We start from the raw sequence: 14,374 nt of genomic DNA, 5'->3' as shown, positions 1-14,374 counted from the left end.
TTAACAGATCGTTTTTGCAGCTTAGAGTAAATAAAGAGTGGTTTTGGACTGGGCAGGAAGTTCTGAGCTCTGAAAGTTTATTTCAAACCTCTATATTCTAAGATATGATCCTTTTAACTCTTCGAGGAGAACAACAGTGGGCGTTATGCTAATTGTTAGCCTTCACAGCATTAGTGCAGTAAAGGGGTTCTTTCTCTGCCTCTCGCAGGTCAACAACCTGCTGTTCGTCTAGGTAAATAGAGAAGATGGTTAAACAGAGCAGAGCTCTCTGGAGAGAAGCAGAGTGCTTCTGGAAAACGTCTACAAAAGAACAAGCACTCTCTTAAAGTGCTCCTATTATCCTGTTTTAAAGGTTCCTAATTTAGTTTCAAAGGTCTCCTACAATAGATTTACATTCATCCAAGGTCATAACACCTTAATTTTCTCATAATATACATTGCAGCATCACCTCACTTCTCACAGTGTCTGACAGTGTGATAGGTCAGATGACCGAGTCTGTTGTGATTGGTCTACTCTGCTCTGATTGGTCAGATGGCCCGGTCTGTTGTGACTGGTCTACTCTACCCTGATTGGCCAGATGGCCAGTCTGTTGTGATTGGTCTACTCTGCCCTGATTGGTCAGATGGCCCGGTCTGTTGTGACTGGTCTACTCTACCCTGATTGGCCAGATGGCAAGTCTGTTGTGATTGGTCTACTCTGCCCTGATTGGTCAGATGGCCCGGTCTGTTGTGATTGGTCTACTCTGCTCTGATTGGTCAAATAGTCCAGTCTGTTGTGATTGGTCTACTCTGCTCTGATTGGTCAGATGGCTCAGTCTGTTGTGATTGGTCTAAGACCACAGGATGGCATTATGCAAATTTGTTACAAACCTACATAGGTTTGTGCAGGAAGTAAAATTGGAATTACTGATGACTTGTTTCAGGCAGTTCAGAATTGTTGTTTTCTTTTGGGAGACAATAACTTTATTTGTCCTGCACTTTGAACTTTGAAATTTGCAGACCTTACATTCACAAACAACTATATTACATACAGCATGAAAGGTAATATCTGAAAAAGCATAATAGGGGCTCTTTAACGCAAGAAAATTTCGATTAATTCATTATTTCCTTTTTAAAGTGCAACATACAAAACTAATAACATTTTAATCCACCGGGACATGTGGAATTTTCATCATGTCAACATATAAAACAAGCGCAATTGAAGTAACTCACCCATGATGGAGACATCGTACTCGATCTGGAAAAGGGCTTCCTGCCCACACTGGGTCAGTACAGTAAGGGATTCGCTGTGAGTGGCACTGTGTAAAACCACTCCATCCACGCTTAAGATGCGGTCACCTGCTTTTAGAGTCCCTTCTCTGCAGGAGAACACATGCGGAACATTCACATTTTATTGCCAATTAAATGAATAACATATGCAGTAACATTTAAAAGTTTAGGGTCAACAAGATAAAAAAAAAATAATTCAGAAAGTTATATGTTGTTCTTTTAAACAATTTTTTTTTAAATAAACTAAAAAAGAAATGTATTACAGTTATACAAAAATGTTGCTTTTCCATCATGGAAATAAAGTAAATTTTAAAATATATTAAATTAGAAAAAAGTTATTTTATATTGTAATAATATTTCACAATATTACTATTTTTACTGAATTTTCGATCAAATAAATGCAGGAGATTCTTCTTTAAAAAACATTTTTAAATAAAACATTTTAAATAAAAAAGAGCTTTTGTATAAATGTGATTTATATAAATCACAAATATAAATCTAGTGGCATGGGAAAATGTTAACAGATACAACTTTTGTTCATAAATGTTTTAGTAAATGTTACAATTAACATTAACTAAAATTAATAATTGCTTTATAAGTATTCTTCATTGTAAGTTCATGTTAACTAGTGCTTAAGCTTTCAAAAGTTGTTTTTCTTATTTTTTTGCATTTAGTGCACTTTGTTAAATAAAAAAAAAAAAAGCATAAGGTTGATGCCTTAAAATTATGACTAGCTGCAACACAGTTGCATTTTTTAGTTTCTTTATAAGTCTCTCGATATTCCACACTAATGATTAATGCTACATGTGAGAGGACCTGTTTGAGAGCACAATATTTTCCACATGAAATGTCTGGGGGTCTTCAGGTTAGACAATGCATACAATTTCCACACGCCAAGGCAGTCTTTGTCTCTAACATCAAAGGTTTCTTATGGATGATATTTTCTCTCAAGACACATGTTTATTTATTTCTCTCTTTTGGCAGGTTGCGTGTTGCTGATATAAGTAGGGAAAAGTGCTTGAGAAGAGAATCATGGAACATCCTAAAACTAAGAATAATGACTAGCCATCTAAGATGAGAAAGAAATCTCTGGCCTACTTTCTGGATTTAGTTCAATTGCAAAAAAGTGTGTCCAGACATGGAAGATGACTACAGTTGTACGTTAAATGTAATTCACATTAAAAAAAGTTTTACACCAATAAATGAATAGTACCTGGTAAATATGTTTTAATAGCTGCTTTATTCTAAAGGTGGGTAGCCCATCATGATGGCGGCCATTTTGAAATCACATGACCTTGCAAATACTACTAACTTTATCTTGGTGCTTATTGGACACTTGCGATGATTCAATACATTTTAGTAGACAAGAGTCATTTTACAAAATGGCATCAATGACAAAAAAATTATATCCTAAGATATTGCTTGATGATTTGTGCAGTTTCTCATAAATACGTAATACGTTAATTAATGATTTTTAATTCTATGTGTCATCCCATGAAGCAACTAATGGTCAATTTAAACATTTGTCTTTCGTTGTTTTCAGTAAACATGCTAACTAATTAGCCTGCTAAGCTAACATTCTGTCCTGCATTGACATGCTAATCAATTAGCCTACTAAGCTAACTCATCCACTGCAAGTTACTTTACATAATCATAAAAAAACTTTGATTATGTGTTGTGTAAAATGCATCTTGAAATACCAAGTTTTCCACAACATTAAGATACAACATTATAGACTGATATGATATTCAATGTAACCTATCCACACAAACTACTGACATATATTTACTTTATGCATGGACTACTATATGAATATGACAATCATAATAGTAAAATGTTTTTTCTCCATGTAAATGCCTTCAAAGCTTAATTTTTGGTTGTGCATTACCTGTCGGCAGGACCACCTGGTCGGACATGTGTGACCACCAATGGGCGAGATTTGTGCCAGTCCTCATGGGATCCACCTGTATTATAACACATACAAATCTGTAACCTGCAGTTAAATCTGCAACATTTTGTTCTTAAGAATGTAAACCCACCTCGCATAACAAAGCCGAAGCTGTTGCCCTCTTTCTGCAAACAGATCTCGATTGTCTTGGAAATAACACCTGAGGTACTGTCTGGCGCTAAGAGGGACAACAGAGACAGGAGAGAGGCAATAGCATCTCTAAATCAGCACCTTTTACTGGGCGAATGGCCAGATCGGGGGGGACAATCAGATAAATAAGACCAGATGCAAACTGACATTCAGCAGAAGGTCAGCCAGAAACACTGAGCTTATAAACCATTCAATTTATATGTCATGCACAAGATAGATAGACTGGCTAATGATCACAATATATCATCACACATGCCAAACTGAGACAAACTAGAAATGGTTGGCAAATGGTCAGCAAATAGTTGCCATAAAATGCAGATATATGCGTAATAGACCTTAATGTTGGCATATTTTGCAACATGTATTCGAAATTCACTATAAAAAATATGATGAACACTTTTGTTTAGGGGCTGTTTACACGACACCGTTTTCAACTAAAAACGTAAAACTTTTTATGCGTTTTGGTCATTCATTTACACGACAACAGCGTTTTGGGTGCCTGAAAATGCTCCAAAATAATGAAAACGGCTTACAAAGTGTACGTTTTTTAAACCGGTTTCCGTGTAAACAACAATAACGCGAATCTCTGAAGATGATGACGTCATGCACATGCGTATTACGTGTTCAGTCTATAGTGTTTCATCGCCATCTAATGGCCTGGAGCAGAATACAGCGTTTTTATTCGTTTTCGTGGATCCGTGTGAATGGGGATCATTTTGACAATGGAGTCGTCTGTACGTGGAAAACTCGAAGGAAAAACTCAGTTTTAAGAATATCGTTGTCGTGTAAACGTACCCTGAATTACAGATCCAACTGACCAAAATTCTGCCAATAAATTGGCCTGGGGTGCATTTCCCAAAAACATTGTTAGCCAACTATGCTCGAAAGTTCCATCATTACCAATATATTTTAACAATTTGCTTATTCCTGAAACCATAGTTCTAACGAACATTCGCAAACAGCATCGGAAAGTTGTTTGATTGGAGCTACAGCTCTCGACATGTGGTTAGGGGCATAGCTTCTTTTCAGTATCAACTATGGTCGCAAGTCAGTCATTAGCAACATAGTTCAACAATTCGCTGATTCCTGAAACCATAGTTCTACGAACATTCGCATATAGCATTGCAAAGTTGTTTGATTGGAGCTACAGCTCTCAACATGTGGTTAGATGCATAGTTTCTTTTTAGTATTCGCCAACTATGCTTGCAAGTTCCATCATTACCAACAGAGTTCAACAATTCGCTGATTCCTTTCAAATCGCAGATGTGACTAGTTAGTTAGTTTGCAATTATGCATGGTACTAGCTAAGCAGCAAGTTACGTTGTTTTATGGGAAACGCATCTCTGGCCGATGTATCGGTCTATCTCAGTGATCATGGCATTGCGTTTGTCAAAATGTCTTTGTCATGTAATGTAATTTTGTAATAAGTCAGCCATTTGTAGGCTAATCTTGCCAAAAAGTGCACTATGTGGTGCTTTCAAGACATTGCTCTGTTCGTTTGAGCATCGCGACCAGTCTGAGCCAGCAACAATGGTTCAATCAATGGCGTGAGTTTGGGACATGACTATCCATTTGCCCGACCAATGGCAGACGGTGTTGAAGTGTGTTAATTCTGGGCCCCCAGCAACAAAACGGCAAAATTATTTACAAAGGGTAAATTCCAAATGCCGTTTTTGTGCCCTTGAAGGGCACTTCGGGAAGGGGATGCCATTTGTAGGGATGAAAGTGAACAACTGAATCCTTTCATGTTGGAAAATTACATCGTCTTTCCTTGCTCCCTTCACCAAGTGCGTTCCAAACGGCTACATTATGACCCACAAGTGCCCTGCCCTTCAAGAGCTCTGCCCTTCGGACCCAAATTCACCCCATTGGTCAAGCTAATGCTGCTATCCCCGCCATGATTTTGATTCCATCAAAACCATTCAAAAGAATCGACCACCCAATCGTTTACTTATAGATGTCTCTGCATGATAAGGTGATATATGAGAAAATATTTTAACATCAAAAAATGCTTTCAGCATGCGGCCATGCAGTCTGCATTACCGTGTATAATTATATCTACACAACCTGAAGTGCACTTCCATTTTGGCTACATACTGACGCAAAAACATTTTCATAATGATATTCATGAGGTCTGGGATTGGTTCAGACCAGGGTTATTAAATTGGGGACATGCCACAACACAGGCAAAAGTCAGAATACTCAACTTCCTACCAGCTGAAGGCAGTTCATACTCCACTTCCAGCACAACGCGCTCGCCTACGTTCTTTAACAGACTGATGATCTCGTCGTGACGCAGCTTGGTCAGGTTGATGCCATTGACTGACTTGATGTAGTCTCCCACATTGAGTTGATCGCTCCTGAGACACATCAGAATTTAACTGAATAATCACAGAATAGTACTTAGGAGGATTATGGCTTTGTTGAAATCCCTAATTGTAAGATTAGCAATAGTAAGACTTGCCTTACAAACACCACAGTTTTGTATTGTAATTACTGAATATTATAATTAAACAGTTTAGCTAATACCTGCAAACACACCACATTTTGTTTAACACCGTAAATGTTGGCTTTTCAAACATTTGACTTAATTAGCTTTGTTAGCATTCAACAGTTAATGTAGAGAAATTAACAAGATTACATCTGATGGTCCAGAGAAGCTTTCCGTCAATGGTCACAAAAACATGGAAAACAATTATATTTTGAATGGAAAGTAAATGCAAAGTAAGAACTCCTTATCTGTTGTTGAACACTCCACAGGGAGTATAAATATTCTCATTTAGATGCTAATTAGACAAATGAATGCTATTCATTCCCTTTGTCCTCTGGGCGTACATGAGCTTGCACAATGATGCCTGACAAAAATGTGTCATCAGCCCAGACGTGCTCCATAACATCCTCATGCAGCCACGAGGAAAAAAGGAATGACTCAAGATGGGAAAACTTTGATGCATCCGACACATCGCTGAAATGAGTTTAATCAATTGTGAGTATGAGGGATAAGAAATTTATCGCCAATTTATCACATCATATCTACCCATATCTACCAGAATGTGAATAAGGCTTCTAGCTACATGCTCGCTTTTACGCACTGTTGTGTTTCGAAATGTGTCCGAATGTTAATCATAATGCAACACAAGTACATTGTAGAAATTGGCTGCTTCTCCGGTTAGTTTTCTCTTTTTTAGTCAACTACTGTAATGGCAGAACAACAGTTTAAATCTTGCTGAGCAAGTTACATAAAGCTAGCTAAATTGCTGCTATGTATAACTTATAGCTAGCTTCCTGTTTAATAGCCTAATTTGAAGGTAATTCTATCGATCATTTGAGTATTGATGCTTACTGCCATAGTAAAACAAAAATGCTAACACTAAACACTAATGTTAAGTAACAACACAACTACATGTTGCTACATTAGCAAGCATTAGCAAAAATTAGCAGCTCAGTTTTCTTTTTCAGGTCAACTCAGAACAACAGTTTGAATGATGCTAAGTAAATTAGCTAAATTTGGCTAAATTGTTGTTATGTTTAACTTGTAGTTAGCAACATAAATTAATCCTGACTTAAGCATTAGCCTAACAGTTTGAACTAGATAATATATGCTAAGATTGGATGCTTATGCTATGAGAACATGTGTGACTTTTGAAAGTTGTGTGCATAAAACTCGAACAACATGCAAATAAAATGATGTTTGTGACAATAAGATGTCATTTTAAGTTGTGACGCATCTTACTACACACTTAAGTTGCACTGTTGCATTCCGAAATGTGTCAAAACGCAAGTCATAACACAACACAAGTGCCACATTAGTGAGCTTTAGCATAAATTAGCTTCTTCCATGATCAGTTTTCTCTTAGCTGCATATTAGATAATTCAATATGAAAAAAAGAGAAGAAGATTGCAACAATAAAATGCAATTTTAGGTTGTGGCACATCGAATTTCACACTTAAATTGCACTGCAGCATTCTGAAATGTGTCAAAACGCAAGTCGTAACGCAACACAAGTCACATTAGCGAGCATTAGCACACTTAAATTGCAAGAGCAAACCCCAACTTGTTAGGCATGGTGTTTTTCTGAGTCAGGTGATCACTTTGTCATTCTGTGATTGGCTGATAATGTTAATATGTGTGTTCTTTTCTGAAAGGTTGTACTGACTTCAGATCTAGTCCTCACCTCGCCGCAAGTCCACCCGGCCGCAGGTTGGAGACGCGTGGTTTGCCGTCTTTGTCTGTGCCGCCCGAGATGGTGAGACCCAAAGTGCTTCCTTCTTTCTTAATCAGCTCAACCAGTGTAACCCCACGCAGTTCTTCTGGCCAGAAACACAACACACACACACACACACACAGAGTCGGCACTGATGGCAAGATGGTTTTATGACACTAAATCTCTCAGATATGCAAATGAGCTGTATTTCTCCCATCTAACTAACGATGAGAAATTTTATTAATATTACAAATGCTCGAGATTGTTTTAAAATGTTACACCACAACTAACTTGCGCTAATCTTTAGCTCATGCTGTGACTTTATGAATTCTTAAACAGACAATCCAAACCAAGAGACACATGAAAGAAAGCATCTATCAAACACCAGTATTGCAGCAGAAATTGTAATGCTACACTTCTGAATCCAACCGTGTCATGAAATCTCTCGCAGAGCCTAATCTAATCAGTGTCTGTGTGGGTTTAAATGTGAACAGATTGGAACTAGAAAGTTTTCCACAAGTAAAAATGTAATGGATGATTGCACACAGCTCCATCTTTTGAAACTATGATAATGATTCCTGTCTTGAAATAGCCTTAGTCTGACATCTTGGTAAACATTTTTTTTTTTATGAAACTTCTGTATATTATGTTATGTTATATCATATTATACTTTCGGGTTAGCAATTTCTTAAAAAAAAAAAGAAGTTATACTTTCATTGAACAATGATGCAATAAATTGATAAAAAGTGAGACATTTATAATTGCAAATAAATGCTGTTTGTTATAAATAAATATGTTTCACCGTTTCCACATAAATATTAAGCAGCACACCTGTTTTCAACATTGCTAATAATCAGAAATACTGCATTTCTTGATCATCAAATCCTCATATTAGAATGATTTCTGAAGGATCATGTGACACTGAAGACTGGAGTAATGATGCTGAAAATTCAGCTTTGATCACGGGAATAAATTACATTTTAAAATATATTCAAATAGAATACAGTTATTTACATTTGTAATATTATTTCACAATTTTATATTGTATTTTTGATCAAATAAATGCAGACTTGGTGAGCAGAAGAATATCAATAAAAAAATCCCAACTGCGGGATTTTTCTCTAGCATTAGTTTAGCATGAAATAACTGCTTTGGACTCCTTACAAGTACAGTAGGTTACATTAAAACAATGATTATACACACAAAACGTACAAGTATTTTACAACATGTAAAGTAGGCTAACATTTGAAAATGTCTGTTATGCCTTAAAACCTCACGTTGAAACTTTTCCAAAGTAACACTTTGAGTTGACTCAGCTAATCCAATTAGCTTTAGAGAAGAAAGAGGTCTTGGATCAGCAAACGCTTCCAGCTACAGTAGCAGAATGACTCAGACAAACACTTCTCGAGAACCGCAGGAAACATCTGGATAAAGCTGTAACAACGCCCTCGAACCCCCAGTGTTCTGCATCTCAAACAGCCATCGAAACCAATGTGGCAAGAAGAACTCAAACATCCCCAATGGAAAAAGACACAGACACAATCCCCAAGATCAAAAGAAGCTGAGGGAGCGGAGCGAGGCTGGATCAGCCCACGGTGGGAGTATTTGTGTGGGCACAAAAGAAGGGATAGACAGGGAGTCAGGCGTACCTGGGATGCTTTGTCTTCTGGATGTGAGCGAGTTGTCAGGCCCCATCGAGTCCTTGTTCCCCTTAGAGTACGGCCCATCATCTGCAGGGTGAGAGACACACAATCAATAAAAAGACCTTAGAGGAAACAGTCTACAATAAACGCAGTGTCACGCTAATAAGGATTTGTCATCTTTTGATGGTAATAATCACAGAAACCGAATCATTTTTTTTAATAGAAAGCCTTTGTGTGACAAACTTCTTTTGGATTGTTTTCTGTCAAGGCGAACGCCTGAAAGCACTGAATGAGCGGATCAAATATTCATGAGCAGCATAGTTTTAATTTCTTCAAGGTTGCTACATGAATTATATTTTTTCTCTCATGCACTGGGCTCATCAGCGCCAAGCGTCTCTGGAGCTTCCTTACGGCTCGGCACAATTCAGTTCATCTTTTAACGCCAGCAGGACAAACACTATTCAATTATTCAGCCAAAATAAGGTAACACCTGTCGCCATCATTATTATACTAATAAGCTCAAAACACTTTTGCTTGTGACTTTCCTTCAGTTAAAGACAACGTTTTAAAGGCCATGTTCCAAATTTTATTCAGATGGGTTTTTTGAAAGTCTGGACAGCAAAAAAAAAAAAAAAAAACATGACATCAGATTTCCCCCCCAAATCTGATTCAAACCACATATGGAGGTGGTTAGAAATGCACTTCCAATCAGATTTTTACAGATGTGTTTCAATCCCTTGATGCTTTGGCTTCTCAAATCGTCACAAAACACAACGCTAACATCAAACGGTGACGGAAATGCCGGAAGTATTCATACGGTGTTCAAATAGAATGTACAAAGATTTCGCCATTTTCCGATGTGCGACTGAGGAGTTCTGCACCGCGACTCTGAAGAGCGAGATGATGCACCTCCATTTTTCCTGCATCCTTTTAACCAGTTTTGGAACTTGGTAATGTGAATAGCAATATTTTCATTATATGGAAAAGAGCAGCTTGAACAATCTGCTAAATCTCTCCTTTTGTGTTTCATAGAAGAAAGTAAGTTGAGTTTGATATGACATGAGGTTGAGCAAATAATGACAGAACGGTCACACTTTAGTTTGTGGAACAAATATTCACTATTAAAGAACTCCTAATTTACTGCTTATTAATAGTTAGTTAGGTAGTTGTTGTAGTTAAGATTATGTTTTGGGTAGGATTAATGGATGCAGAATATGGTCATGCAGAATAAGGCATTAATATGTGCTTTATAAGTACTAATAAACAGACAATATGCTAATATACATGTTAATAAGCTACTAGTTAATAGTGAGAATTGGACCATAAACTAAAGTGTTACAGACAGAACTTACATTTTTGGGTGAAATATTTAATATTGTATGGACACAAACTCTCACAAGCCTATGACGCTGAAGAGAAGCTGCACTGAATGAGGAATCTGGCATAAGATACGACACCATCACCAGACTGAGGTTATGCTGCGTGAGAGGCAATAAGAGTTTGTTGTCTGGAGATAAGAGTCTTCCGACAGCAGTTACAAGTATTTTCTTATTATTTGATAGCAGATATTGGTTGTCCATATTACTGTGGTGGCAAGATGATATGGAGGACAGAATCTTGTTTGCAGTGTCTACTTTGCAAATGATCACATTACACTGATTTAATTTCAACCCTACTTCTAAAATTGTCACATATTTTAAAAACCTTAATATACAAGCAACCCATAAATTCTCTATGAAAAGCTCAACTTGTTTAAATATTATATTAAAAGATAGATTTTCTGAAGAGCTTCTGAAAGTGTGTGGTGCTCGACTGTGTGAAATGAGGCTGCCATATGCTTAAGCGTGTTTTAGCACGGTTTTGTGGGACAGCATGTTTAAAATGTTGTTATGCGGTTGTTGGGCTTTTGGCATGATTAGCACATTGTTATACAGTTGTTTAGGTGTTCTGATAAATTTTTATATATTGTTATGTTGTTGTTAAGGTGTTTCGATGTTTAACATGTTGTTATGTGGTTGTTGGGTTTTTAGCATGATTAGCATATTGTTATACAGGTGTTCTGATGGGCTTTAGCTTGTTTAGCATGTTGTTATATGGTTGTAAGGGTGTTCTGAGGAATTGTAGCATGTTGTTATGTGATTGTTAGGGGCTTTAAGCATGCTTGGGATGTTGTTATATGTTTGTAAGGGATTTTAGCATGTTTAGCTCATTTGCTCAGTTGTTCTCCAAAGGTTTTTTTTTTAAACGTCTCTTTTTAGCATGATTAACAGCTGTTAAGTTGTTCAAAATAGTTTTTAACATTATTAGCTTGTTCCTATACTGTTGTTAGTGTGTTCCGACGGGTTTTAGCAGGATTATAGCACATAACTGGTATATTGTTAGTGTGCTCTGTTTTTTTTTTTTTTTTTAGCATGATTAGCTTGTTGATACTGTTGTTAGTGGGGTTTTAGCATGATTAGCACATTGTTATACTGTTGTTAGTGTGTTCTAAGTTTTTTTTAGCATGATTAACCTATTGCTATAGTGTGTTCTGGGGTTTTTAGCGTGATTAGCATATTGCTATACTGTTGTTAGTGTGTTCTGGGGGGAGGGTAGCATGATTCAATTGTTGATATACTGTTATTGTGTGTTCTGATGGGTTTTTAGCATGATTGGCACATTGCTATACTGTTGTTAGTGTGTTCTGAGTTTTTTTAATAGCATGATTAGCACATTGCTATACCGTTTGTTAGTGTGATCTGGTGGGTTTTAAGTATGATTAACATGTTGTTAGTGTGTTCTGTTTTTTAGCATGATTAGCTTGTTGCTATACTGTTGTTAGTGTGTTCTAGGGTTTTAGCATGATTAGCACATTTCTATACTGTTTTTTAGTGTGTTCTAAGAATTATTATTTATTTATTTTTTTGCATGATTAGCATATTGATATACTGTTGTTGTGTTCTGAGGGGATTTAGCATGATTGGCTTGTTGCTATGTGGTTACTTAATGGCCTAAGTCAAAGCAGCCCACCCTCAAATCTCAATTATATTCTGGACTCTATATTGTTTTATTACCTTCATTAATGTCAGCATTTTCCACAAATAGTTTATGTGCCAAAGTTTAGTGCTTAGTGTAAGGGGTTTGTTCAAATTCATAAGCCTTAGCAAGCACCACTAAATAACCATAATTGACTTTGACTGTTTTTCGTTGAACTGCACGCCTCAAAACACAACCTCATTAAGACAGGACACACAACGCAGCAATACATTCAAGCTCCTGCAATCATGAATTCCCTTATGTGACATGTTGTGTGACCAAGCCAGATAAAAAAAACAGAATACTTTGTACAGGACAGAATGAGACCAGACAAGTGCTAAAAAAAACATACATGCCTTAGTGAGAATGCGAGGACAGTCTTCAGGGAGCAATATTGTTGTATTTGTGAAAGCTATTACTGACAGGGCTCAACGGTGGGATAAGCTTACAGCGCTAGCACAAGACCAAACCAACGAAACTCCCTCCTAGCCCACAGAAAACTCCAGCATATCGGCATTCACATGAGCGGCATTCGTCTAATCCGCTTGCTCGAGGGTTTTGGAAACCTTCACGAGCCACCTATCAAAGGAAGCGATTTAGCTGTGACGGGTACCTAACTCGCAAAGCACACAGTCATCTGTTTTTGTCATGCACTGAAGTGCCATTCCACAAAAATAGGTAAATAAAATAAAAATAATCCAATAGCTTCACCTCAATGGCCTGGAACGAAACTGAAGCTGCATGCATAAAGCCTAAAAAAATAAAAAAAACTATATATACACATACATACACATATATATAATGTAATGTTATTATGTCAATCTGAGGGGACAACAAATTTGCTGAATAATATGAGTTATAGGCCTAATTCATGAGCGATAGTATCAGTGAAGTTTCCATTAGAAAGCACCACTAATTATTGCACATTACCGAACAAAATTTCACATTACTGTAACAATAAGCAGATCATGATACACCAGAAATTGTTGTATTCAAAGACTGTTATGAATGCAGGCTATTCAGCAAGAACACCGTTTAGTTGCTCTTTTTTAAAATAAACTGCTGAAATGAATGGCTCTAATTAAGCTGAAGATACGGTAGCTATAATCTGAGCGAGCTCAAGTCTCTCTTTGTTTAAACTCCACATGTCCTCCAGTAATTACTCCCCATTATCAGCACCAAACAGCCAGAAGCTTTGCCCAGGAAGGAAACCTGCGACTTGGGTGATATGTGCTCCACACACCGATTGCAAAAACGCACATACACAAAGATGCTCACACATTCAAACTTTCCAAGGAACACCAACAAAACGCACACACACGATAGTAACTCATAGTGAGCAAACTCAATGCGCACCCACAAACAAATTTACATGCATAGGCTTTTCTTGTACATGGTACAATTGATCGCAATGACTTCACCTTTGGCTGATCAATGAATGAGGCAACTATACGGCGCAAAACTAGGGCCGGGCCATTGGTGAAGAGAGGACGGTTGGTCGGTGTGGTATCTGTCCTGCCCTTCCTCCACTGTGATTGGACGAAGTGCGCAACATTCAGCATGAAATAGATGGTCAGTGCTCATGCGGCTCCCATTGAAAACAATCGAAAAAATGTGCTGGCCTTATAACATACAAAACTTTATCACCCCTTGGTGTGAACACTAATATGGTTATCATTACGGCCTTTCGCACTGGGGTGTGTTTCCCAAAAGCATCGTTAGCCAACTATGGTCGCAAGTACCGTCGTTATCAGCACAGTTCAACGAGTCTGTGTTTCCCGAAACCATCGTTCCAACGAACATTCGCAAACAGCATCGCAAAGTTGTGTGGTTGGAACGACAGCTCTCGACCTGTGGTTAGAAGCAGAGTTTCTTGTTTGCATGACATGTGGAGTCAATAAATCCTTATCCTAAGTCAAATAAGCAAGCTGACATTCAGTACAATATATATATATATTATTTAGAATTCATACAAATGTAATTTACGTCTTTTAGTTTGTCAAGAGATTTAAAGCGTCGTTTTTGAAGAGTGCGCATGTGCGAACGTGCTCTAGTATGCAAGAACGAGCCTATGATTGAATCTGGAAATAAAGCAAAATGTGAAATAGTCCTCAGATGCCATGTCTGTAATTTCTAGCAAAACAT

The 14,374-nt window shown here is 37.4% G+C and overlaps 1 protein-coding gene across 3 annotated transcripts in view; it reads right to left on the bottom strand.

Moving 5' to 3' along the window:
* Nucleotides 1-14,374, bottom strand: part of grip2b (glutamate receptor interacting protein 2b) — a 115,550-nt gene that overhangs the window by 36,200 nt on the left and 64,976 nt on the right. For 2 of the 3 annotated variants that reach the window (XM_084416673.1, XM_084416674.1), the window contains exons 2-7: nucleotides 9,221-9,301; nucleotides 7,542-7,674; nucleotides 5,581-5,726; nucleotides 3,308-3,394; nucleotides 3,157-3,232; nucleotides 1,212-1,357 (exon numbers count right to left, since the gene is read on the bottom strand). In XM_084416673.1, the coding sequence (XP_084272799.1) occupies nucleotides 1,212-1,357; nucleotides 3,157-3,232; nucleotides 3,308-3,394; nucleotides 5,581-5,726; nucleotides 7,542-7,674; nucleotides 9,221-9,301 (669 nt within the window). Of the gene's footprint in view, nucleotides 1-1,211; nucleotides 1,358-3,156; nucleotides 3,233-3,307; nucleotides 3,395-5,580; nucleotides 5,727-7,541; nucleotides 7,678-9,220; nucleotides 9,302-14,374 lie in introns of all 3 variants that reach the window. The other variant, XM_084416672.1, reaches the window with a different exon arrangement.

The sequence above is a fragment of the Rutilus rutilus genome (assembly GCF_951802725.1).
Source record: "Rutilus rutilus genome assembly, chromosome: 8".
Taxonomy (NCBI): Eukaryota; Metazoa; Chordata; class Actinopteri; order Cypriniformes; family Leuciscidae; genus Rutilus; species Rutilus rutilus.
The sequence above is the reverse complement of the archived record's forward strand: the minus strand, read 5'-3'. Positions and strand labels throughout refer to the sequence as shown.